This window comes from Numenius arquata, chromosome 1 (assembly GCF_964106895.1).
Source record: "Numenius arquata chromosome 1, bNumArq3.hap1.1, whole genome shotgun sequence".
Lineage (NCBI taxonomy): Eukaryota > Metazoa > Chordata > Aves > Charadriiformes > Scolopacidae > Numenius > Numenius arquata.
Window position 1 is genome coordinate 10,449,158 of NC_133576.1, and position 26,782 is coordinate 10,475,939.

Here is a 26,782-nt window from a genome sequence, read left to right on the forward strand (position 1 = left end):
TTCACAGGGCAGTCCAAGGAGTTGAACACTGATGTGGCCTTCCTGGAAGGAAAGAGCTTAAGTGCCAGCCTTATTTGAAACATAATTGGATTGGCAGCAAATACATTCCAAAAAAGCACAGTGAGACAACCAATGTTACCAGTATACTTGGTAACTTAAGCAAATCTAAAGTTTTTATGTTTGGCGTTTTTTTGTGTGGTTTTGTTTTTTTTTTTAAGAAGTTGTATTTTTTTCCTATCCACTTCACGTATTCTCTGCTGAAGCACTCTAACCATAATCTAAGACAGCCCCTCTCTCTCTCTCCTCATCCCCCCAATCCCTCAACAACTCTTCTTTGATGAGATCTGTACAAGAAAAAGATGCAGGTAACTTCTCCTCAAAGGCCTGCCGGGCTTTGCAGGGCAAGAGCTTCAAAAAGGATCAAACCTAAAATGGCCTAAACCCAGCAAAATCGTATTAGGCCTGTGTTAAGAGAAGCTGAATGGTGTATTTATAACCACATATGAAATGGGAAAGGAATGAGCATTTTGTACTCAGAGGCTCAGTGGTTAGTTTGGCTCTTCTTAGAAAGACTTTCTTCCACATATATTTTTTTAATCAGAGCAGCTTACTTTCATTTGCAAATCCACAGCAAAAACAGTAAAAGCAGCAGCTATGGTCATCACTGTCTGTCTTTGTGAAGATATCAAAAGACAGGATTGGAATTGCTTTAGCCTAGTGTGTAGCTTCCATTTTGTCTGCATTTAAAGCACTGTCATATTATGGGGTAGTTCAGACAAGAGAAGACGACTGCTGCATAAAACAACTTTTATTTTTAGTTAGACAGTGGCAGATGGTTCCCTCAGCGCAGCCGGCGGGTTGAAGATCTGGTGATGGGGGTTGTTTTGGTGGGGGTTTCTTCCTCCTTTAATTCTGCTGATAGGTCTAAGGAGAGTAAAATGTGTCAATAACCAGCACTTCACTGCCTTGAACAGAGAAATCTACAGACAACCTAGGCCGTGCTCTGAAGCCCTACACACCTTCTTGCCCATTACCAAAGGAACATCACTGTGGGGCCAAATCTATAGCCTTTCTCCACTTTCACCTTTTGAGCATACAGGTACAATGCCTTACCATCCTCAGAGCTGTTTTCCTCATCGCTAGAGAAGGTAATAATAGCTTTTTTGGGTGGACGACGCTTTTGGGCATGCTTATGGTTTCGGAGGTTGCGAGGCTGGGGTGTGACAAAACCTTCATCTCTGTTGACTGTGCTCAGGGGATGGCGGCGTGAACCTGCAATGAAAAGAAAACACACAAAAAAAGGGAAAGGTAGCAGTCATTCTGTCTGTTAGGGTGAGGAAAAGTCCCTAGGTGTCTCTGCTGGAGAGAGGGGTCAAGGGGATGGCTGCAGTCTCACAAAAGGAGCGTACTTCCTGTTATTTTCCTCTTGGCGAGCCCTGGCATTGGAGTGCCACTACCTTCCTGGCATGTCTCTGCTGAATCCAGCCCTCGGTTATGGGAGGCAGCCAGCTTCTGCTCCAGCTCTTCAGCCAGCGCCTGATGGAGATGTAACACAGTGGGGGGGGGGAAGACAGGGAGAGAGATGTATTAATTCCGTAGCAGAATTGCCATCAGGTTCTCTGATAAATTGTTGGGGCCAAGGAGCAGCCTGCTTAATATGGAGAACTGCAGGGCTTTCCAATTACTGTGTGTAAAAAGCAGTCATTTTCCTGGCCCGGCCACTTGCCCCCTATCCTTACTTTAACCTCAGGTTTACCACCGGCTCTGCGGAATCGAGCCAGCACAGTTTGGAAACAACTGTAGACAGCTGAGTCTTGGAGCTTGTCTGCAAAGCAGTCAAAGTTGTCCTGAAGCTTGTGAAGGCCCCGTTCCGAGAGGGGGAGCAGAGTAAGGCAGTGGGACAGATCCCGATATTGACGCTCGGTTCTGGGAAAGACAAAGATTGAAATTAGCTCTTACAAAAAGGGACGCGTAAGGATGAGCAACATTGCACCAAAAACTACGGCACAGGAGGATAAAGCGTATCCTGCAGGTGTTTCTGCCCTGCAGAGCATGAGATTCAGGTTGTTCTGTTACAGGTCAGTTACAGAGTGCCATGTCATACCAACCACTTCACAACCGTCAGTGTACTCCATCAGCCACTGACTTAGCGTCTGTCAGAAAAACAGGAAGGCTTCACTGTTAAAGAACACAGCCACTTGTTCAAAAAGTGTCAGAAGTTAATGCCAACTAGGATGAAAAAATACACTCACTGAGGTGAGGGCTTTTCTTGAAGGGCCTTATTTCAACTGAATAATAAAAAAACCCCTGGCTATCTCAAACATGCAAAAACGAGCAGTCTCAAGCAGAAGCTTTATTTGATGTTCTTTGTGTCTCTTTCCTGGCCAGTTACATAAAAGAAGGCCATTTTCATTAAGTTATCAAGTGAACAAATAACAACTGCCATTTCAAAGGAAGACTGCATTCAAATTCCAGCAAAAGTTACTGGAAAAAAAAGGAATAAAAAAAAAAAAACACAAAACAGCAAACTAACATCCTTAATGTCGCTTACTGTGATGGGAGGGGAAAAAAGCTAGGCCAAACGCCCTATTATTTTAGAATCATAGAATGGTTAGAGTTGGAAGGGACCTTAAAGATCATCGAGTTCCAACCCCCCTGCCATGGGCAGGGACACCTCCACTAGAGCAGGTTGTTCAAAGCCCCATCCAGCCTGGCCTTAATATATACAAAACAGAGGGCCAGAAGTCTGTCTTGCATATATCCTCTCAGAATGCACTGTCCAAACACAGGCAGATGGAGAACAAAGCTGCAGCATTCAGGTGCTTCTGTATTTAAAGTCTGAATGATACTTGGCATATTGCTATGTCTAAAAATCCAGAAATCCCGAGGAGGGTGACGGTGACTTCAGAATCTTTTCTGATAAGCTCCTGTTTTAGCCTGGAGTGAAAGTCTTGCTCTAGCATTACTGCCAGCGTGCATTAAACTGATCATCTTTGTGGTACAGAAATATTAGGACATTTTAACAAAGGCTAGATATGGCTCACACACAGATGGTTCTTTACAAACACGAAGAGCTCACCGGTGCTCCTGGGAAGCAATTTTGGAGAGGGGGGCCACTCTCCACTCCAGCTCAGAAAACAAAATCCAAATATTTCTGGGGAACATGCAACTCCCTGAGGCAGCTGAGCAGGTCACATGCCCAGGCACTGTGTACAAATGGCCAAGATAAACAGACACAGCTTAAACCTCAAGGGCAAAGCCACAACGATGGAGAAGGAAAACCACAGGAATGGAGGAAGGCAGGGTGCACCAAAATGAAGATATCACTGAAAGTACATGACAGAGGCAGATAATTTTCTACTATCTTAAGCGGGGGGAAAAGTATACGTCTGTGTCAGTGAAATTACAGCTTGGGGAAAGGAGCAACAAAAAACCCATCCCAAAACCCAGGAAGCAAAATGGTGTCCCAGATTCATGGGATGGGTCCTACACTACATAGTCTGTAACCAGCACCATGAGCAAGGTATACACATCCTGCAGGCAGAGCAGAGCAAAGGCATAAATGTAGAGTGGCACAAGCATTTAAATAAGAGAATGGAGTCCCAGGCATAGAGTTAGTACTGAGCAGCCCATGCACGCAGAACAAGGACAGGCCTATATCAACAAGATAGTTGAGATCACCCCAGACAGGGAGACCCCAACTTCTCAGTTGAACACACCAATTTCTTAGCTGAGATGCAAGGGAATAGCCTTGTGGAGAAGGACCACCAGGGTGCATAAAACCTACACGTGGGATGTTTCCTTGCTAGGCTGTAATGCAGATCTAAATTGTCACAAAACCTTTCTCCTAAGAAAGGAGAGAGGTCAATCACAGGGTAATAAGACCAGAAGCCTTAATTTATAAATATTTATTAATGTATTTTTATGAGGAAGATAGGAAAAAAAAAAAAGGGGGGGTTGAAACCTAATCCAGGTTCTCAGCATTTGTCACTTTGCCACATGAAAAACATGATGGGAACCAGTTACGACCACCATATACAAGCTAGTTCTTGTAACAATTCCTAAGAAGCAGACTTGCTTGTCAGCAAAATTAGGATTACAACCCACCTGGCAGTCCGGAATCGCTGACAAAGTTTCTCTACCAAGCTCTCTGTCTGTTTGTCTTTTGTAATATAGGAGAAGAGATGTCTACAAAGGAAAAAAAATGAGAAAGTTGAGAGGCCAAAGAGGAAACGTGATTTCTGCCTACACCATGGGATGCCTGCATCTATCCTATCCAGTGATCAGCTGGGCAGTCCTCCAAAAGAAGTCAAGATTGCTCTGCATGCCTTCCGTCTTGGTTCAGGAGAAGCTATAAGCATATATATATTTCAAATACTAATCAGTCCCTGTTGGAGGACAGCTGCTATGACATAACATGTAATTAAAACCGCATGTTTGTGTAATAGCATCCACCCAGGATGAGACTAAGAAATTCAGCTAAAGCAAAGACCCTTGTAGGTCTGGGGTAAGAAGTGCTAATGTCTGTGCAGGGTGTCGAAGTAGAGGGACGCTGAGAAGGCTGCAATGTCGACTTCCGACCAGCTCCTTCCATTCAGTTTTAAGAGCATACAACACCTCCAGACAATCTCCTCACTTCACAGATTGCGCTGGCAGACTAGGTGTTTGACAAGCAGACCTTGAGGGGAGAGGGGTGACATGCAGTATTTTTTTTCCCCACTCAAAACCATTCCTGTGACTTTTTCATTATTAGTTTGCCGAAGGTGTGTTGCTATATTTCGGATCAATGTGAAAGCGAATGTTACTTTGCACTAAAGTGGGAACAAAGCCTAACAAAACTTCGTTGCTAACCTGGTCCCACATTTTTCCTAGCTTCTTGACGAAAAGAGAGACATGGACTTTCACACAGTTAAGTACATTTTGCATGATGTCCTCATGGATATCGCTGAGTAACTTCTATTTATGAAGTAAGAAGGTCCTGCTGGCCTCCCTTTTTCTCGTACCAGGGTTTCTGTTAACTTAAGCTCAGTTAGGTTCCCACTGGCCTTGATATAACTGCTCTAAGCACATCTTTGTTCAGTCTTTATTATGTCTACAACCACCACACCGAGCTTCTTTTCTCATGTACAGAAAAGAGACCATATCCTCAACAGTCCTCTCTCTGCATTTGTTCCAGCATCAATTCATCTTTCTGTAACTTCAGTGACAAGAACCGCGGCAGCATTCTAGGCAAGGTCTCACCGGCAATACCAATGCTTCCCTATATGTAAACCAGAAATACCTTGACTGCTAAAATAGCAAGTGGAATACATCTCTAACTTTAGCCATAGCTTTAGAGCAGGGGTTAAACAATTTCTAAACATTCAACCTCACACTTTGTTCTGCTAATTTTCATCTCAATTATTACTGTAACCCTGTCATTCCCCATGAGTTAGTCCTTTAACAGTGATGATCCTCCCACCCCCCCTATCTTTTTTACACCACTCTATTCTTCAATTTGGCAAATGTCCCTGGAGCACAAGCCCCTCCTAGCCTGTGATTTTGTCCACCATGGTTTCCGAGTTAAACCAGGTCCTCTCCACAACATAAACATTTCCTATAGTGTTACATGGGGAAATAGCTCCGTTTCAACTACAATTCCCCTTTTTCCCTATTTAAAGGATATGATGTGGTGTGCTAACTGATGATCAGGTTTTCTTTAAAATTAATTACCTTTAGACTAATTTGATACCTATCTACTTGTTAAATCAATACTGCATTTTCTCTTACTTGCTAGATACCTCCAGTTCTCTCCCCGTATGTTTTTGAAGTTAGAAAATTCCATATACAGTTGTCTTAACCACACTATAATGCAGGTGCTACACTTATTATTCTCTAGGTCTGTGGTAACACCTTCAGTTTGACATTTATTAAAAATTGTCCTAAAAATTCCAGTATTATGTCCCATTCTTTCTATACATGCCACCTTGTTTCTCTGTGATGGTTTGCTTCCACTTCAGACACTAACTTACCCTTCTACATGTGCTGTCAGTAGCCACATGCTTAATTTCCCACTAGTTCACATTACCCTCCTTACTGAAAACTGAAGCAAAACATCCATATTTTTGCAGCCATAAATTATTTTCAGTCTCTATTTCAGCCTCACTAATAGATCTTTTCTGTGCCTTGCAACTCCTACCTGTCCAAAATTCCATCCCTCTTCCTAAATGCACTAGAGTCTCATGGACAGAAAGACCAGTTGGAAAAAAAAAAAAAAAAAAAAAAATCACTGGAGATTTTACTGTTCTTCTCTTCAGCAACAGCAATACTTTTGTTTTGTCCAACACTCCCAGCTGTAATCCGCAAGGATTCGGGCAACTCAGAAAAAACCCTTTCATGCGGTTAAGTTTCAGATAGAAGGACATTTCTGTCATTTACCACTAAAGACATTCTTTGTGCTGCCTGTGAGCAACCAATACCCTCAGATTGAAATATTCTAATATGTCTCTATACTACGGAGTATGGCTTTCTTGAAAAAAACCCAACAAACAAACCCCCCCCCAAACCTAAATCTGTTACCTTAACTACAGCTTTACTAAAATTGCTTACAAAAATCCAGTAGGCCACCAAAACAACAAAGGCAGCAAAGTCTTTAAAATCTGTTGTGTTCTTCTAATATTGCATATTCATGTTCCCATGCACAAACCAAATCATATTCCTTTTCTAGAGGCAAAGTCATTTTGAATGAGCTAGTGGAAACTCTTTGTGGAGTCTCTCCTCACCCCCAAATACATGGCTTTAGAACTGATTCCCCTTAGCATGACGCCATTTCAGATGCAGACTGAAAAAGTCAGATCAAGGAGAACAACTGAAAAAAGCATTTTGTTTGTATCACTGTAGTTTCTCTTCCCTGGATCTGGCACCCCCTTTGCATAAACATAGTCTTGGTCAAAAGAAATTTCTTTAACTCCAGAATACCTCATAATAATGTGGAAGGATTCCTCCTCTACGCCACAGGTAGGATCTGAGAGACGACTGATTATGTCTGGAAGCAGGTTATAGATGGCATTATCCTGTGCAGAATACAAGGTTCTACATGAGATACAGAATTATGAAGGACAGCTCAAGTGAAGCCAAATAAGCTGCCCGCTTAAAATTACCTCCTTTCTCCCCACCCCAAATCTACTGACTGAGAACACCAGCTTTTTGAAACAAACTGTACAAAGCCAGCCAAACCTAAACTACTTGGCTGAAGCTAAGGGGTAAAAAAACCCCAACCAACTAAACAAGCTAACAGCAACTGCAACCCTTGGTTTGCAACAGTTCTGTTCTTTGGCAGACTTAGATGCAGTTTATTTGATTTCCAGTCTTGTCACAACTCAACACAAAAGCTTCCCGAGAAAGGAAACTTACACAGCAGTTCACCTCAAGCAACCGATTCCCATCTTGCCTGAAAACGCCCAATTCAGATTTCCCTTTCCCACTGCTTTTTCATGGTTTTGTCACAGACACTGCAGACGTGGGAAGTCAGTACAGTCAGGTGGCCACTCTGCTTTTAACAGAGCAAGCCAAGTTAGTAAAGCCCCAGCATCACTGCAGCTTCTCGAGCAGTAAATCTCAAACTTCTAAGGGCCTGCAGCGGCCTTCATGTTGAATGACCAGCGTACAGTGGGTAATGCTGCTACTGTTCTTACCTGCTTGGGCTGCAACCACCTCAATTTAAGTATCTCAATGTAACACAGCCAAGAACAAGTCTGAAAGGTTTCAGAGATGATGCACTGCCTGAGCCATAAGGGCAGGGAACTCTGTTGTAAGGCCTAAAGGTAAACTGCAGAAAACTGTTCCCAACCCTGTGCTAGGCTTACACAAGAAAGCAAAGGGACAAGGCACTGGTTTGGAGCCTGCCTTCCAACGTGAATGGATGAGGCCAAATTCAGCAACGTCAGGGTTGAAACAAACTCATGTTGCAAAGTTTCCTTTATCTACCCTCAATTAGGCAACAAAAAGGGACAGACAGCTGCTCTACACCACTGACACACCTTCTCCAGGACTCAACTCGTGTCATTTACCCAGCCTCCACCAGCCCTTCCGCACTCTTGTGACCTCAGATCCTCGAGCATCCACTTGCCTTGTTGGAGAGTTCACTGAAAAAGTTCTGAGCCACTCCCATGATTGCCTCCTCTGGGTCTATAAGCAGAGTTGCCATTTCGCTCACTTGGCCCTTCACCTTTACCATGTCTTTGAGGATGAGGTGAGTCATCACCAGTCCAGCCGTCTGCCTCACACTTGGGCAGGGGTCCCGCAACCTGACAGAAGCATACGGTTACCATAGAAAACAGCTGAGTATCTCTAAGGTAGCAAAACCCAGCCTACTCCACAGCCCAGGTCTGTTGTCTCCCTGCAGTGACACCTTAAAATTTGGTTATTTGCTTTCCTGGATCATTCCCACCTTCCGGAGGCCAAGTGTCACCTTTCTACAGAGCTCTCATAACCTGACCTCTCCCAGCAATGAGCGTAGCATTACCTGGCATAGAGATGCGATGTCCAAGGTTCCACCAGGTTGGGGAAACGGATGGCCAGATCTCCTGCTGCAATAATGAGGTTGGATCTCACACCGGGCAGAGTGGACTTCTCCATCATAGTGAACAGCAGGCGCAAGTGGGAGTCACAGAACTCAGAGCTGATGGGACAGGGTACAGAAAAGAAGGCATAAATACCAAAATCCCAACTCTCAGAGAGTAGCGAGACACAAATAAAAAAAACAAATAAAAAAAATCAAATCTATGAACGTTCTTTTGTGTTTGTTCTCTCTACAAGAAAGGAGCTGCAATGTTTGCTTGTGCCTTAGTACTAGGCAGGCTGGGAGGAGAACCCCAGCATGGCTAGGCATTACCTGATCATGCAGACTTTGCCAAGAGTCAGGGCTGCAGCAGCTGAGAGCGCCGGATCACTGTAGAGCCCAGGGTTGTTGCAGATCTTGAGCACCAGTGGAACAAAGGCAGAGAACAGGTGCTTCCCTAGAGAGCGAGGATGAAGCCAGCAATTATGTGAGCACTGTTTGTGCATCCCTCTTTAAGAACAATTACTCAATTTATCCCAGAACTCCCACAGACTATAGAAACCACTTTCACCACTGAAAAACCATCTCCAGTGAGGCAGAGCAAAGAAACAGACACCGGACCAAAAAATGACAGTATGTCCTTCTGAAGCAAACAGCCTTCCTCCTGAATCTGTTACCCACCATACCTGTTCTTTCACACAGGCAGACGGAGCCAGTGCTCCTCGGTGGCAGCCACACTTACCATCTAGAAGTTCTGTCTCACAAATATGGCGGATGAGCTCAGCCTCTGTGTCATCAGCTGAGGCTCCCACAAGGCCCAGCTCCTCCTCCATAGTGGTCTCATTTCCTGTGCTCTGTGCAGAAAGGAAGACTGTTAAAAAGATAACAGGCAGCAATAACCCCTTCCTTCATGAAGTACTCTTCTCTCGGGCAAGAGGTCCATACGTGTTACCAGCAGCATGACTAGAGTTGAGAACAGACTGATGGAGAGTTTTATAATCCACTTTTCCCTGAGAACTGAATGAAGCTGTGAAAGGTAGCCCAGGATTTGCCAGTCCATGTGCCACAGAACACCAATGAAAAGAAAGCCTAAGCTACTGAAGCTACTAAGCCAAGACAGAAACAGGACACATCTGGCATCAGTGCCTGAGTACGGCACAGCTTAAAGAACATGCAAATCTTAAAAGCAAGAAGTTCAAAGCAGACTTTGAGTTCCTGGTGAGCAAGATCATGGGAAACCTTATAGCAAGGCAAAAGCAACACATGGGAAGAAAAGAGACACAGGTGTTGCACGGGGACAAAATCTGCATCCAACTGCTGCTTCTTGGGAAGTCTCATAGGAACCTTCTCCTGTGTGGGAAATGGTAGTGACACTGATAATCAGGGCAGATGAGGAAATGAACTCAAACTTCTCTGGACATAGCAGTGTAGGTGTCTAACAGAGAGCGGATTCTTAGGGACACACAACGTTTTTCTCTATTCTTACCCAAGAAAGTCAGCCTCACTACACTCTGGAAAATGTTCTGAGGTAGACGTAACCAAGCAGGGTATTTCTATTGTACAGATCCTATTAAGAAGGCTACTATTAAACTTTCATCATTACTACACAAGAGAGGATAGGACCCTCAAGCCCTATGGACCAAGGTCACAGAAGCCCTTTTCCACAACTTGGGGCACAAATGGGTGTTCGTGACCGCTAGCAGCAATTGCAAAAGATTGCGCTGGTAAGAAAGGAGGTGATGAGTGGAAAGGAAATGTTTGCCTGAAGAAGGAAGATAAGCACAGCCACAGCATCACCCTTCATTCCCTCTCCTCTGTCTGTTCAAAACCCAAGACCAGTGTGAGAGTTTTACTGAACAGTCATTCAAGGACCTTAGCTCTCCCTGTTGATCCTGACCAACACACGTCCATTTCTATTCCCAAAGCATGCACTACCCCAGACCTCCGGCATCCTCAGGAGCACGTTCTCCAGAAGTTTGCTGTGACAGTAGCTGGGACACTAGAAAAGCTGCACATTGGAAAAAAAACCCCTCAGTTCTCACCCGGGGTCTCTGCTTCTTCGTGCTGCTGTCAGAATGCTTCTTGGTTGCCTTCTCCTCCTCTCTGAGGATGCGGCGTCTGCGTAGCTCTGCACTCACTGATACTTCCAAATATGCTACCTGCTGCAGTGCCACCTGTCCCACAAGGGACACCAGGTGCATCAGCAGGAATGTGGGGAGAGTGCTAGCACCATCAGAGACTCTGCTGGGAGAAACCCCTGGATCTAATGGAGAAAAATTACTACAGTTCAGTGTTGATCTAGACCTCTCCCCCATCAGTTACTGCCAATTCCCACTGTACAAGCCATCTCCATGCTCCACAAACTCCTTCACAGCCCTCGCACCCTTCCACACCAATACCTCCACTAGCCCCTCAGCTCTGTTCTTCTCTTGCAGTTATTCTAGGCCACCTAATTGCAGCACTAGAAATCATGGGTACACATTTCCTTCACCAGCTTTTTTCCTCACCAGCTTTCTGCCCATCAGCCTCCTGCAGCTTCTCCAGAGTTTGCTGACTGCACAGTTGCAGGATTTGAGCACATATCTCCTCTGCTCCTTCTGCCAGCTGGTAGATGAGCATTACCGCTGCCTCCATGAAGGGGATCCAGTGACTACTTGGCTGGGCAAAGCCTGATAAGAAGAGGGAGTGACGTATCACACATACCAGCGACAACACAGGCTGTCTCACAGCCCAACTCCATCTCCTCCAAACCTACTGCTGACTTGAGCTCACCTTTACTCAGTGTCTCACTTAGGCACCCAAAGAGCATGTGGTTCTGCGGCAGTCGAAAAGGTGCACTGTTCTTCCCCTGTGCTGGCTGCAGAGAGAACAGATGAGTTACTCTTACCACATAAGAGATTCCCCCATGCCCTTCCTGGTACTAAACCTTGCTGTGTGCACAACACTAATCAAACCCATGCTAGGCCCATGGCCGGGACATCCAGTATGGCTCTGCAACTAAACCCACAGCAGAGACACTACTGTTACTTTTGAAGACATGGTGGCAGCACCGGGTGGACTGAAAGCTTGGCCAAATGATGATCCCAGGCCAACCGAGACAGATCCACTACTTAATCTTAAAACAAAATAACTCTTTTGAAATCTCAAAATAACGCTCTTAAAATCTGAAATTATTTAGTCATTATCCACAATGAATGAGGAGGGTAATTTTTAGAACATCTTCAGTTATCAACAGTAAGTAAGATGCCCTTGCTTGAGGGTACTCCAAAACTATGAGGTTTTGTTTAAAAGCAAAATATCATCAGTAGAAATAACAGAAGATATCTCTGGATCCAACACCCACCTCACACTTAAGCTATTGCAGTCCCACCACAATTTAGGTTGGGAATAAGATAACCCAGAGAACTACTAAACCAAGTATGACAATGCCCAAGAAATCCCAGCACGTGTGTGGCTACTTGATCAAAATATACTCGACCAAAACAAGCTAGTGCTTGATGATTTACCAGCTTTCAGTAGCTGCAAACAAAATTTCTCAATATGCTACACCTCTCTGTACCGAATTGCTGGTTGTAGGGTGGAGGGGAAGAGCTACCCCAGTCATTCAATTATCTATAGTTCAGTCCCTTGTCACATACAAACTTAACTGCAGAGTTAAGTCAACCTAAAATTGAATTACAACTGCCTTCAGAAAAATTTAATAATGTTATGATACACATTAATTCATTAAGGTTCTGCAGTAACATCCCCAGTGGAAGGAGCAAACGTAGAATGACAGTGCTTTGTGAAGGAGGGCTGCTTTTATGCTGGAACTCCTGAACCAAAATGTCCTAAATGCTTGAGTCAAAAAACAAAAGAAGTTGGGTTTCTTTTTTTTCTTTTCCAAGCACATTTTTAAAAAGAAAAAAAAAAGCATGAACTGTTCCATAGACAAAGAATCCATCTGACAACCATCATGTTGTTGTAAGTACAACATGGACAGGTTTGAAAACCTTTCATGTTTTATATTCGGCTGTACAGCTGACAACTCCCAAATATCAATTAATAGGGAGGGCAAAAGAATCACACCACCAGAAAACATCAGTAGGGGAAAGGGCTTCATGGTTGAGGAAACACAAATCAGCTTAGAACTGGGAGTCTGAGGAAGAGAATTGAAAGGAAAACAGATTTTCTTGTGCACTGAACTCTTTACTAATTGAATTCAGCCTGTTGCCTAATGAAAATACTTTCATTGCATGTTCACTGATGTGTGCTAAGCTTTCCAGACAGCGCTGCTGAATGGTCTCAACCTACTTAATTTCAAAATCCGTAAAAATTTAATCACTTCTCTCTCTTCTCACACAAACCATTTCCCCTCCCCTCCCCCCCCTTCTTTGTTCCTCGATAACTGTGTTTCTGGATGACCTCAAGAGCAAGCTAAGAATCTTACCTTAGGGTTACTGGCGAGTTTGGAGATCGCACTGCATACTTCTTGAGCCAGGCGATAGTCTTCACATGCCTTCTCAGACAGTCCTACTGTCACCAAGACATCCAGGTTGCTACCTATAATCTCTGGCTTCCCTCTGTGGGATGGAAGGGATGGGGGTATTACACAAGTTGCTGCTGAAAGTTTATAGAAATATTGATAACTAAGAGAAATACTGCTTGTGCCTTGTGGAAAGCAGTGATTTGAGTAAGAGAGGGAAAAAAATAATCCATCCAATCCTATAAGCATCCAGTATAGCTATAGAAGCAGCAAGCAATGTTCTACAGAAGCCAGTATAGCCTATACTCCATTAAGAGACAAGGTTCTCCAAAGCAAACAACACTGAGCTTACTCTCTGTTTGTAAAGAAAGAAGATTCTTGACTCTTCATTCTTAACAGAAGGGAGCAAAACTTAAAAGAGCAAGACAGAAAAATGTTGCAAAACAGAAGAGTCCAGAAGCTCAGGACTGGTGAGACATGACACTTCCTCTCCTACTGTAGGAAACGAAACAACACAACAACAAAAAAACCCCAAAACCCATTTCCCCATCTCCCCCTCCTTTCTACCTTTGAACAGGTCAAGCCTGATCTGAGGAATATACAATTAACTGGGTGAAGAAGGCAAGAACAGAATCTAATGTATGTACAAAGAGAATCTACAAAGTTTACAACGGGCATCTACAGGACAAAAGAAGTATCAGGCAATGTTGTTGTTACTTCACACACACATACCCATGGACTCAACACAGGATCTCATGGGATACCCCAGAAACCTACAGTTTTCTTTAAAACCCACAATTACAGGGAAGGATATTAATTTTGAGATGACGTCCACAATTCTGCCGCAAGCTCATGGGATGGGGTGGTAGAAATACTTTGGAAGGAATATCTAATACTCAAATTGCAGAATTGGCTATATGCTCCAGAAATAGCTCCAACTCTAGAGCCAAAAACTTCAAGATCATCATTATGCAGGCCTATTTTTGACCACCTGTCTGAGGACTGAAGAACAAGAAGAAATCAGCAGATAAGCTTTTAAATGCCAAAGGGTTACTGGGCTGAGAAACTGAGGAAATGAAAGCCTTATAGTACAACTAATCTTTTTGGCCCCAGAAAGGGAAGTAGATTCATCTCCCTCCATGCTAAAGACTCAGACATCTCTACTCAGCAGCTTCCCAATGTTATTACCCAAACACAGACAAGGCTGCAGAGCCATTACATGGCAAACCCTGAGAAGGGATGGACATCCAGAACATAAAGAAAGTAATGTTGTAAAGTGTTCAGAGACCGTGCTGGTGGGACCCAGCACAACTATGTTTAATTCCAGGCTTCGTTACCCCGTGACCTGATTACTAATTTTGAAGCTGCAGAACAAAGGGTCAGCTGATGTAGCACCCACAATTCTTCGATAAAAATCAACTCCCTGTACATCCTCCCACCCACAGGATTAGACCAGGCCCTGGGCTCACCGTGCCATCATCCCCAGCAGCATCACAGCAGCACGTCGTTCTAGTGACGAGCACTGAGATTTTTCTGTGAATCGCTCCCAAAGCAGCTGGATCACAGCAGGCTTTATTTCATCTTTCTGCACAAACTCCGAGATCTGGAAAAGAAACGCAATAAAACAAGTAGGGAGAGGCAGAGGAGGATGGACTTCAAACCAACAAAGACATTAATTGCAATGACTACCATTTTAATATAACAGACATCTAAAATTACAAATACAATCCAAACCCAGGCAAGGCAAGTACTCACTATTTCTTCTAAGCACTGTATCGTTCCTAGTGATGCATCCACCATGATGAGCGAGAGAGAATGCACGAGGTTCTGGGCCCTGGCCCTTTGGAGGAGGGGAAAATAAAATACAATAATTTTTAAAAAATTAAAAGGTAAAGAAAAAGCAACTGTGACAATTAACTCTCCTATTCAGACATCTGAGGACATCTATTAGATAACAGAGCTGATCCCTGGGGACAGGAAAACTTCCCCTTCCATAAGCTGGAGTTCTCCAAGTCACCCAGCTCAAGTGCCAATGAGCATGACGTGGGCCCTTGTGCACTGCTGCTCCTCCTGGTACTCAAAGACCCAACAAGAGGCACTCATCAGCTACTTCCCAGTTTGCTCTCAACCACAAGTTAAAGTACTAGAGCATAAGAAACCAAAAATCTCTCTATGAACAAATAAGGCCAGAGCTCAAGCTACAGGAGATTAATCCCCAGGCAATACTATCAAAAAGAAATAAGCAGCAGTGTGTGCTTTTTATTGCCCTGATGGTACAAATGAGGGTGAGTTATGGTGCGTCTCACGACGGATCACACATATCTTAGCACATGTGTATCCAACAGGATTGACAAGTAAGCAAGCGTGAAGAAAAACAGAGCAAGTGCCACAGTAGAGAGGAGACATGGCTCCTCTCTAGTGTGGAAGAAACAAGAATTTGGGGGTTCTTCCCCCTTCAATTGGGGGAAGAACCCCCAAATCCTCAATAAAGATCAGCAACAAAGACCCCATTAACATTCCCTCATCTGCCATGCATAGAGATTTGTTACAGAAAGATTTAAGATCGGTCTGAATGAAATACAAATAGAAATGTATGTGAAAGCACCCAAACGTAATAATAATAACTAACCTTGTATAGCGTGAGTGATAAAGAAATGGTGTGTATTGAAAAATCAAGGACACAAACGACAGTAAGAAACCAGTAAACACTGAGGAATGTGTTGTTTTCATGAGAAGCTGAATGCCTACACTCAGATAAGGCCACAACATGCATGACTTGTCAGCAAAAAAACCCGAGCTCTGGTAACCAAAAGATAGCTCTAACTTTAGACCCCCCGCTTGGTATCATTACTCTTATTATCCCAACAGAATGAGCGACTACAGCCATAAGAAATCCAACACGAGGGAACAGACATTGGGCAACACCTTTGCTTGCCGAGGGTGAAGTGTGCAAGATACTTACACACAGGATAACCCCATAACAACAGACGACTCCCGAAGGGGTTGAAATAGCCGTCCAAAAAATCAGTTCATTGTTGCCAGTCAAGAACCTCACCTACATGACGAACATTCATAACTGACACCCCTTGCTCCCTATCACATACAGACCCTACACAAATCATTTGGGCACATGTATCTTGGTGCAGTGCTTTGTATGAGAGTGGAATTTATGAGCATGTTAAGCACAAGTGCCTGATAACAATTTCATTTAAAGTAATTCTCAGCTTCTCCTTCCATAAGGTCTCAGCTATGGAGCTTTGCTGTATTAATTTCATACACATGAACACCATGGCAAACCAAAAGCAGAAGCTCAGCAGTATGTTCCACAGGAAGATGGCTATAGTCAGATATATATAAAAACATCTTAAAACTGCACAAGTGTTATTAACAGCTCAAAGAGAAAGCATCTTTACTAGTAGACACAAACCTTATGTTTCAGCTCAGCATGAAACATGGCAACTTTGATTTCTCTTCATGTCCATACCCCATTCCCAACAGCTCCCAGAAAGAAGAAACGGGGCAGAGGAAAAAAAAAAAACAACCCTTCTAATTAGGAAGACCCATACCTCTCTGAATCCCCACTGGGGCTCAGATAGAGCTGCCTGTAGGCGTTCAGCACAGCCTCCTTGATACCAGGCTCTTTTGACCATATGAGGGGAAGCATCCTGCGGACTCCAAGTAGTGCCTGGGGCACACCAAACTGCGAGACTGTCACAAAGAACTCAATGGCTTCCTGCACCACTGCAGAGAGAACAGTTGTGTTAGTGCAGTTCTTTCCTAATCCCCATTAGAGAGACCACTAAAACAGATTCATAGGCCTACTGCTGTCACAGCAAGCCCTACAATCATCTTCAGATCACTGCTACTGTCTGCAGAGGGCTCAAGTCAGAATGGGGTTACTAGTACAAAGACATAGATGTCCTGGAGGAAACGCACAGAATAAAAGTATTACAGCTAAATGTAAATGTAATACATTTAGGAGAAGAACACAGAGGCCACGTCTGAGAAAGAACAAAATTCTCTTCAAGGAAACAGTAGCTTTGGAAAAAAAAGATCTTACGGTCACAGCAGATAAAAGCAGCTGAACATTAAGTCCCAGTGCAATGCTGTACCCAGAATAACTAAGCTATTTGATGTATAAATGGGGTAAGGAATAATGTATTTGATTCCAGCTTAACTACTCCTGAAATATACTGTCCAGCCTTCTGCTCATGAGACAAAAACATTAAGTTGAAGAGCATTCACAAGAGAGCTGTAGCAACGATTAGAAGGACTGTACAATGAACAGTTCACAGAGTCTGACCTCTGGTTAAGTGGGAGTTTACACCAGTATAAGCCCCAACTTAGAAATCTGAATAAAGATCTGATAAAGATCCCATTAGACACATGTTTGTATCTAGACAAGCTGGTATGCTTCCCCTGCTTCCAGTCACAGCAGAAGATACATATTTGCAACAGAAAAAAATTAAATTAAATCTTGAAATCTTAAAATCTTTAATTAAAAACCCTAAATCTGAGCACAAAAGTCCATTAGCACCCTCCCTCAGCAGCATACTGTCTCCAAATGGAGACAATGTCTCAAAGTGTCTCGGCAGACCAAACACCCAACTTACACTGCAGCACATGACAAAAGGGAGGTGGAAAGTTAGTAAAATCTGCACAGCCATAAAAAAAAAATAATAAACCAACCCTCCAGTGTTTAAGTACCAGGTGAGGGGCACCCTGTCTGCCTTGAACTTCACATGACCTGTAAAGACACAGAACTCTGGAGTTCGTTTTTGTATGTGCAAAGAGCTAATGACATCCAAACCCTGCTCAATACAGGTGAAGCCCCAGAAGCGTCTGCATGAAGCTAGGGCGCTGTTCTGCCCAGGCCCATCCGTACCGCAGAACCACGGGAGCAGTTGGCAAGTGGATCTGCCAGGCAGGATGGGAGAGGAGGCAGCTGTGCCCCAGCTCCCTTGGGGGCACTGGTTCAAAACCAGCACTTAAAAATTGTACAACTGGTTACAGTAGTTCTAATGTTAAATATGAATAGTTGAATTACTCTCCAACTACCTTTCACTACAGCACTGAAAAGGCCCAAGCCACGGAACCTGTTGATCAGGATCACTTTTAAGCTACAGAGTAAAGTTTAAGGAAAGGTAAGGTGAATAAGACAAGCTGCTGAGTTCCCCTCTTGTGGCCAGTAAAACACCTGAAGCTGCATCAGGGCACTAAGCAGGTAACAGAACCCAGCTTCACTGGTCATGCTTACTTTGGGAGAACCTTGGCTGAGATGATGAACAAACATCCCCTCCCACAGTATGGGGGGAGCCTCCATAAATTAAGTCGTTTTGGTCACCTGGCTTTTGAAAAACATTTTCCATCTTCGTATTTAAAAAATGGATTCCTAAAAAGCCCATTCATGCCCTACCACAACCTCTTCATGACACCCATTTAGATGGCACTTGCTGTTCCAATATCCTAGAAGTGCCTGTGACATCTGCTCAGTGAAGAGCAGCTCCTCCAACCTTTTCCCCTTGCACCAGGAGCTCCACCACTCCTGTATCTCCACTTCAGCAAGGGGAAAGATCTGGAAATGCTGAATGGGGGAGAAAGGCCCTACAGCTATTTCACACACCTGAGACAGAGTTTTCATACATCATCTTGCTGATCAGGCTCAGGGCTTCTGTGATTTTCACTGAGAAGTCATAAGCATCTTGCAGGTATTGCACCAACATCTCCTGTTTGACCAGCTCTGTCTGAGGCTGCTCTTCTGGTACAACTTCTTCAGTATTGAGACTACTGTTGCCACGTGGAGGATCTTCACTGTTCTCACCTGGGCATGAACCTGCACAGCACCAACACTTGTTTGTGAACAGCGTTGAAGGTACAAGAGAAACAGGCACGGTTCACGGCATTTTAACCCTTCTCTCCGCTCCACAGTGACACCTTCAAAGAGCTAGACTTCCACAAAAATCCAAATTCTCCCATCAGACTTAGCTACAAAGACAAAAATCTCAACATGCTGTAGAACAAGTTCTAGTACTACAACGTGATGCACCACAGAAATGCCAACTTAATACCAAGGGGTGGAGAAATGCGTGGTCCGGTTGGGGTAAACACCGCTAAAATGCTGAAGGGCTCCCCAAAGATGGATGAGGCCTTAAAAGGGAATCCAGGCAGAGCAGGAAGAAGGCAAACACTACTACTCTCTAGCAAAGTTTGTGCAAGTGTGGAGAGCTGACAAAGTTAAGAAGATTAAATTATTTAGACGGTAGCCTTTTGATAGAAATGAGCTTAAGGGGATTGGCTAGGAAACCTTATTTTGAAACAAACACCAAAGACAAAGCATGTAAAGTCTTAAAAATATGCCCAAAGGCTTGAGCCCAGATAAGCCAGGCTTTCTTTGAATCAGATACTTGGTCAAGGCTGCTAAGGGTAAGCATTATGTGCCACCACCTGTTCAGGGAGCAGAACTCCTGACAAACTCAAACAGGACAGAAGGCTGCAAGTGGGTAATACTGGCTTCGCTCCCCTCAGCAGATACTATGCGAGTTAAAGCATTAGCTAGTGGGAACATCGAGCTATTCTGACCAGAAATTAAACAATAGGACTACTGTGATCCAGCCAAGATGTCATGCCCCTAGATGAGCAAATTATTCAGAGATGGTGCAGCTCTATGAGCTGTCAAGTATAGACAGAGTGAGCCACACGGGTCAGAAGAAGGGACAGGGCAAGCCAGAGAGTTTTGGTCTAGCTCTGGCATCAGCTGGGACTTAGAGAAGAGACAGAGTGATCTGAAATAGTTACCTGTGTAAAGTCTCTTCAGAATACCCAAGATTGTTGCCTCCTCATTTTCCTCTGTAGGGCCACTGAAGGGCTCCTTCCCCTGGAAGCGACACAGGGCCTTCTGCGTAAGGTGGGCTGCGCTCCTGGACAATGACATTGCCCAAGAGAAGAGCATCAGCAACCCATCAGGGTGGGACACAAGGGAAACCATCCAACTTCGCCCTGAACACCTGGGAAGGCAGCTCCCGCCAGCATCTTCCACTAGGTGCCCATGTCAATCTCTTCCTACAGAGTAATGTTACTGGAAATCGTCCCTCTACCCTGGAGCCCAAACCTTTCTTGAACAGAGAACTAGAGATTGACACATCCCTTGGGATAAACACTATTTCAACCTACAGAGCTTTCTTACTTGTAATTCAGCTTCCTCAGCAGCCCAGTGATTTGCTCTGCTGTACTCTCCACTGTTTCCTCAACTTCCAGCACCTCCTCTTCCCCTTCCTGCAGTGGCTCAAAGAGCTGCCGTGTGGCAGCCCTAACTTCTGGCAGCATCGCTTCCCACTCTTCCTCTGGGGTGATCACTGGAGCTATTAAACAAAACAGAAGGAATGAAGAATACAGAGACTCAAATGACACCCTGAATGGGGAGGAAAACTCATATGGAACTTAGAAATTCTATTTCTACCCCATCTCTCCCTGGCCGCCACAGGCAGGCGTTATTCCACTATTCCCATTGCTGATTTCACCCAGACGGCACCAAGAACAGCCAAGAACTCTTTGGCATAAAAAAAAGAAACCACTGAGGGTAAAAAAAAAAAAAAAAAAAAAAAGACAGGTAAGAGAACACCATCATTTGCTATTTATTGCTTTGTAGGCAGCACCAGGTCCAACGCTAATCAATTTAAATTAATATCTGACCAAAATTATGGCTTAAGCAGTGCTTGAATGATTGAAAATGGAAACCTAGGAGGGTGTTCATAGGTATTTTCAGGATAAGAACGGAAAATACCTATTTAGCTAAATGGACTGTTGATCTAGATATAAAAGGAGTGTATGAATGTCCATAACACCACTGTATGAAAAAACATTTTGAGTTTAATCCCAGTTATCTGGCATCACTGTAAGATCTGAGACAAAAGCCACCACAACCTGGGAGCAAATTTAAGATGAGGAAAAATAAGCCCTGGTATGCCCTGGGAAGGGGAAAAAGGAAGAAGGGAACTTACCTGCTGTGGATCTGCCATGGTCCCTCATTTCTTGCAGCTTCTGCACCTCTTTTTTCAGTGGCTCGGCTAAGTCAGTACAGCTTAACTGAAGGTGCCAGGAAGAGAAGAACAACGAGATTACTCATCGTCCTTTTTCTAAAATGCTGGAATTCTCCTTTTTCTTCCACTCCTTGCTTTAAGCTGTCAATCCCCTCAATTAACCCTGGTTTTGAAAACTGGAACAGTAGACTCTGGCTATCACCCTGGAATGGGAACAGCTGTAGATTGCCAGCCTAAGGCTCAGAAGCTTAGGAGAAGGTGCAGCTAAACACAAAGAGCTGCAGCTCTGTGCAGAATACTCTAAAAGACTAATTCTAGTCCTAAGGAAAGAAGCCTCACAACAGATTCAAATCAAACTGCTGTAGGTTCTCCCACAATCAAACACACCACCCCTGGCCTTCAGCATACCTACCAGTTACACCAAGCTAGGGAAGAGCCAGAGAAAGCAAGACCTAAACTTGGGAAAACCACCTGCAAAGTCAAAGGCTACGTTGTCCCTCCCATAAGACACAGAAAGGCTGTTCCCCTGGCTGTAGCAGACCACAGATATTCAGCCTGTAAACAGACATCTAACATATCCATCATATTAGTCAAAATTACCTTGCAGGAGAAGGGATTGTTGGACAAAAACGCAGCCAGGAGCTGGATTGCATTTTTAACTACTACCACAGATTTGTCTTTGAGACGCCCAACAGCCAGCGATACCACAGACTGAAACTGAGTCAGAGGCAGGGCCTAGCACATAATGAGAACATAGACAAAGTTATCAGGATGGCCTAGAGACTCATGAAAAGTTATTTTACTGCAGATGTATAAATGTACTAAAAGGCACAGATTACAGATTTATATAAAAGTGCAAGTCTGAAGGGACCTCTGAATATCTTCTGGTCCAAAGTGTTGAAAGCATGGACTTAGACTAGGTTACCCAGGGTCCTGTCAAGTCAAGTCTTAGTATATCTCGCGAGGGTGACATTTTCCCATGCCAATCTCTAAAAAGAGCTTGCGTACCATACTCTTCCTTTTAGTCTGTCCCAGTAATAAACAGCAACATTTAATTTCTGTTCCCCAGTTCCCTTGCCCCTAGGATTTTTGGTCTCTTGGGAAAATGGAATTGCAGACACCACAGTACACAGAGACGATACCTTCCTCTGTTAAACTCTAGTCTCTGCAAACAGAAAGCAGGGAGACGCAAACTTCCTTAGAAAACACAACAGGGGAAGGGATGACTGAGGCAACGCCATTTCCCTGGCACAGACTTGCCTTGCACTGAACGATTCGAGTGAAAAGCTGCAGCACGCGGCTGCGCACAAAGCCATTGATGTCACAGATGTGGGCCTGCAGCATATTCAGGAACTGGTCCCGAGTACCACGGGAAACTTCCTCCAGCTGGTCACCGTTCAGCACTTGCACCAGCACTTCTGCCATAGCCGCCAGAACGGCATTTCGCATCATGTAACTCTGCAAAAAGAAGAGTTGTTTAACCAGGAACAGAGAAAAAGACATGACTTGATATGCCAAGGGGAAGGGTGGCCCAGAGTTTGGGCCTTCTAAGTCAAGGCTCCAGTCTGGGCTTTAACTTTGGGGAGCATAGCTGTGCCTGCAAGACATAATAATCCAACCCTGCTATCCAGCTAGGTGCACAGAAACCAAGAACTGATATGAGAAACACTTATGGCTTTCAAGGGCAGTTTAAGAAAAGGTAACACAATGACAAACTCATTAAGTACTGAAGAACAAAGGACAACAGCTACGATCTCGGACCAGTAAGCAGTCTCCTGTTCTCCGATATCTGGGAGTGACAACAAGACAGTAGATGTCACAGTTTCCGTTTCCTTTGTATCTTTTAGGTAAGGGCAGAACCTATTCCTAAGGGCATGGTTTTGGCTACCTGATCTTTGTGAAAGAGGTTCTGGTTTTGGACAAAAAAACTGGACAGCAGCACCTCCACTGCTTCACTTCTCCTGACAGGTAATATTGTGGAAATGTACCTCCCCATCCAAATGACGCAGGAGAACGCTTATGTTGGATAGCACCAGAGCTGGAATCCGTTCAGCCAGTTCAGTTATAAAGGTAGCATAACCCTTGATTCCAGAAGCATCACGAGCCAGATCCTGCGGACATTTGTGTCCGATTTCCCTGCACAGAAAGATGAAATAAGGAATAGGGTGCCTCAGGTTGCTAAGGATAGAAGGACAAGCCTCAAGGTATTTTTCTCACCTTAGCAATTCGCCCACCAGGCTTTTCAGACCATACTCTGTAGCCCAGAGGCTCACAGCCTGCGCAAACACTGGGGCTACATGTTCAAAGTGCTGCAGCATCTGCGTGATCTTCAGAGTGGCACCTTTTGCATGGGAGGGGGAAGAAAAAGGTCAGGGAAAGTAACTGGGAATGGCTTCAGGAAGAAGGCAGAAGAGCAGGAACTCACTGAACATGTGATCATAGTGAACCAGAGCTGCAGCAAGTAGATGCGTCACAGCCTCCCGTGTGGCCCGGTACTTCTGAAAACCGATACTTGAATTCTCCAGGATACGGTAGCAGCTTCCTGTCATTAAGCTAAAGCCACAGAACAGATGGTCAACCTCAGTATCACAACTTACACCAACATCATTCGAGCACGCTGCACTAAACAAACACTTCTCTCAAACCAGAGAGATTCTCCAGTATCCTTAAAAAACTGATCAAACAACATCTGAATTTGAGAGGCCTACACGAGGAAAGGAAGCAGTTGCTAAACACATCGCACCTGCCTCAAGACAGTTTCCTCAGTTTCCCAGTGATCTGCACCCTGCAGAGGGCTGTAATACCACATCACTGGCAGATTTAATATTTAACCCTCCCTTCCAGAAAAGGGAGCCACCCATCCCACCTCTACAATGGTCGGATGGTCACATCCAGAGGCTTCAACAGCACAATATCTAAATGGAGATTGGTGACAAGTGGAATCCCTCTAGGGTCCATATTGGGACAAGTACTGTTTAATATCTGTGAACCTCATGAGGTTCAACAAGGCCAACTGCAGGGTCCTGCACCTGGGTCAAGGCAACTCCCAGTATCAATACAGGCTGGGGGATGAAGGGATTGAGAGCAGCCCTGCTGAGAAGGACTTGGGGGTACTGGTGGATAAAAAGCTGGACATGACCCAGAAAATGTGCACTTGCAGCCCAGAAAGCAAATTGTATCCTGAGTTGCATCAAAAGCAGTACAGCCAGCACATCAAGGGAGGTGATTCTGCCCCTCTGCTCTGGCGAGACCCCACCTGGAGTACTGCATCCAGCTCTGGAGCCCTCAGCACAGGAAGGACATGGACCAGTTGCAGTGGGTCCAGAGGAGGGCCACAAAAATGACCACGGAGATGGAACACCTTTCCTGTGAGATCAGGTTGAGAGAGCTGGGGTTGTTCAGCCTGGAGAACAGAAGGCTCCAGGGAGACATTATTGGAGCCTTTCAGTACTTAAAGGGGGCTTGTAAGAAACACGGGGACAAACTTTTTAGCAGGGCTTGTTGCGACAGTACAAGGGTAGTGGTTTTAAACTGGAAGAGGGTAGATTTAGACTAGATATAAAGAAGAAATTTTTTATGATGAGGGTGCTGAAACACTGGAACAGACTACCCAGAGAGGTGGTAGATGCCCCATCCCTGGAAACATTGAAGGTGAGGTTGGATGGGGCTCTGAGCAACCTGATCTAGTTGAAGATGTCCCTGCTCATTGCAGGGGGTGTGGACTAGCTGACCTTTAAAGGTACTTTCCAACCCAAACTATTCTATGATTCTAAATCCACTCCATCCCATACCTGACAAACTCTTCTTCCACCACCAAACCACCCCAAAGCTGACGGAGATCCAGCTGCAGCAGCTGCGTAAGCAGCTGTAAAAGCGGCTCCCTCTCCTCTTCCCACAAGGATCGAGAGGTCTTGGTACGGTTCTTCTTGTTCTAGAAAGGAGATTACACGATACAATACACCAGCACCTTAACAACAGAAAAAACACCACCACCACGCTTCCCTCAAAAAAGAAAATGACTGTTAAATTCTACAGCGTTAAGAGACATACAGTGAGCTGTAAGAGAAGCTTATATGCCCACAACAAACGACTGTTGCTGTCATCTTTGACCACAGAAGAGAACTCGAGAAATTACTGGCACACTAAATACCAGCCAGACACAGAAGACTTGAAACAGAGAGGCCTGGGCATCTGAGTCCCTGCTGATGTTTAGACACATATTGTCCCTTTGTCTGTTTTCCATGTACAGTTTAACAGAAATCCCAGTACTCTACATTATGAAGGCATCATGTTTAAATAAATCCAGCTATAACATCTGATAGATACCACAGAGTTCAGCAAGCTTATATGTTTTCTACTTTTATCATCTTATTTCACACGCAACCCCTCACCTCCACCCCCAGTCCCCTCACCTACCTTCCCACCAGGATCGACCTCCAACAAACTACTCTTGCAGGTCTCCATTTCAAACGCATCCACCAGGCCAGTCAGCAAATAGCAATTCATCTTGAGAGCATTGAGGTGTGCAGTGCGGTCTGCATGGCTCAGTCCAGAATCACGCAAGATGGCAGGAAGTTCATTGGAATGTTGGGACACCACTGAAGAGAGGCAGAAAGCCATGAGCACTCCTTGCCAGGCCCCTCGGCCATCCTCTTTTGGAGACTTAGGGCAGTCATCAGATTACCAAAGACGTGTGCTCACATCTCACCAGCTGTAATATGGGCTGCCCACTACAACCCAAACCTTGGGAACGCTGTCTTATCCTATTCCCACAGCCCCCTGTCAGCTCATAGAAACACTCACTCAGAGCTGAGGCATCCCAAAGATGTACTTTCCAGGGACACAGGGAAGGGGATTTTCTGTCGGCCTGCCCTTACAGCGAACACGCACAGCTCTGCATTGTCCACCAAGATTACAGACCTGTATTACTGGAACGGGCTGAGCGTGCAACCCAGCTGGTCAAGTCACATTAGCCTTTATATCATCATTGAGCTGCCGGAGGAGAGCAACCTCTCTATTACTCCTGCTTCAGCTGGAAACAGCAGATACTCACCCTGTGTCATCAGCTCCAGGGCATCCTCCTTGACAGCAGTCCCCACAGCCTGGAAGTGGCTGCAAGGCAAATACAGTGTGTGACAGCAGCGAGTAAATGCCACCAGGGAGAGGCATGAGCACCCGGGCGCCCCAGCCTCTCCTCAACCCTCCTCCACCCCTTTGGCTCCAGCATCCCCAGCTCCACGCTCGTCCCTCTGTACTCACTGGAGCAAGCTGTAGATGGGGTCGAAGTGCTGCAGCACTGCCAGCGCCCCCCGCGCCCGGAAGGCCGTCCGGAAGGCTGCAGGGAAACACGGAGAGGGGGACGGACGCGGTGACGGCCATAAGCCGGCGGTGAGAGCGGGCCAGGCCGGGAGGGGTGGGGAGCCTTACCTGTGAGGGCGGGTGGCAGCTCGCGGACGGTCAGCACCTCCTGCACCATGTAGCGCCCAGGGCCGCCGTCCTGAAGCAGATCGGCGGGAGCAAAGGGCAGGTGGAACTCCCAGGACGACGCCATGGCCCCAGCACAAGCCGCCTCCTCCTCCTTCTCTTCCTCCTCAGGCCTGAGCACTCAAAACAGCGCGCGCGGGCCGCGCTCGCCCCGCCCCTTTTCCACGGCCTATCAGCGCCCAGCATCGCGGCCGCACGGCGGCGCCTCAGCGAATCGCCAGCTCCCCTTCCCTCTTCGACCGTTAGCGCGCCGTCACC

The 26,782-nt window shown here is 45.2% G+C and overlaps 1 protein-coding gene and 1 non-coding gene across 2 annotated transcripts; both read right to left on the reverse strand.

The window, feature by feature from the left end:
• Positions 1-791: 791 nt before the first annotated feature.
• NCAPD2 (non-SMC condensin I complex subunit D2) lies at positions 792-26,591 on the reverse strand. The gene is made up of 31 exons (XM_074157334.1): positions 26,468-26,591; positions 26,300-26,375; positions 26,094-26,152; positions 25,457-25,638; positions 24,832-24,971; positions 23,466-23,593; positions 23,258-23,381; positions 23,029-23,176; positions 22,301-22,498; positions 21,641-21,775; positions 21,002-21,086; positions 20,188-20,362; positions 19,800-19,921; positions 18,628-18,837; positions 16,571-16,745; positions 14,760-14,844; positions 14,474-14,607; positions 12,969-13,101; positions 11,312-11,396; positions 11,047-11,208; positions 10,582-10,802; positions 9,282-9,393; positions 8,873-8,996; positions 8,504-8,659; positions 8,108-8,285; positions 6,958-7,052; positions 4,108-4,188; positions 1,740-1,926; positions 1,410-1,536; positions 1,114-1,272; positions 792-924 (listed from the first exon to the last, which is right to left on the reverse strand). Exons 1-31 carry the CDS (start codon positions 26,589-26,591, stop codon positions 842-844), a joined length of 4,203 nt encoding a protein of 1,400 aa, XP_074013435.1. The 3' UTR covers positions 792-841.
• Positions 25,711-26,033, reverse strand: LOC141473676 (small nucleolar RNA U85). Its single transcript, XR_012463596.1, has one exon. It is a non-coding gene; the product is annotated as a small nucleolar RNA U85 (small nucleolar RNA).
• Positions 26,592-26,782: the final 191 nt, after the last annotated feature.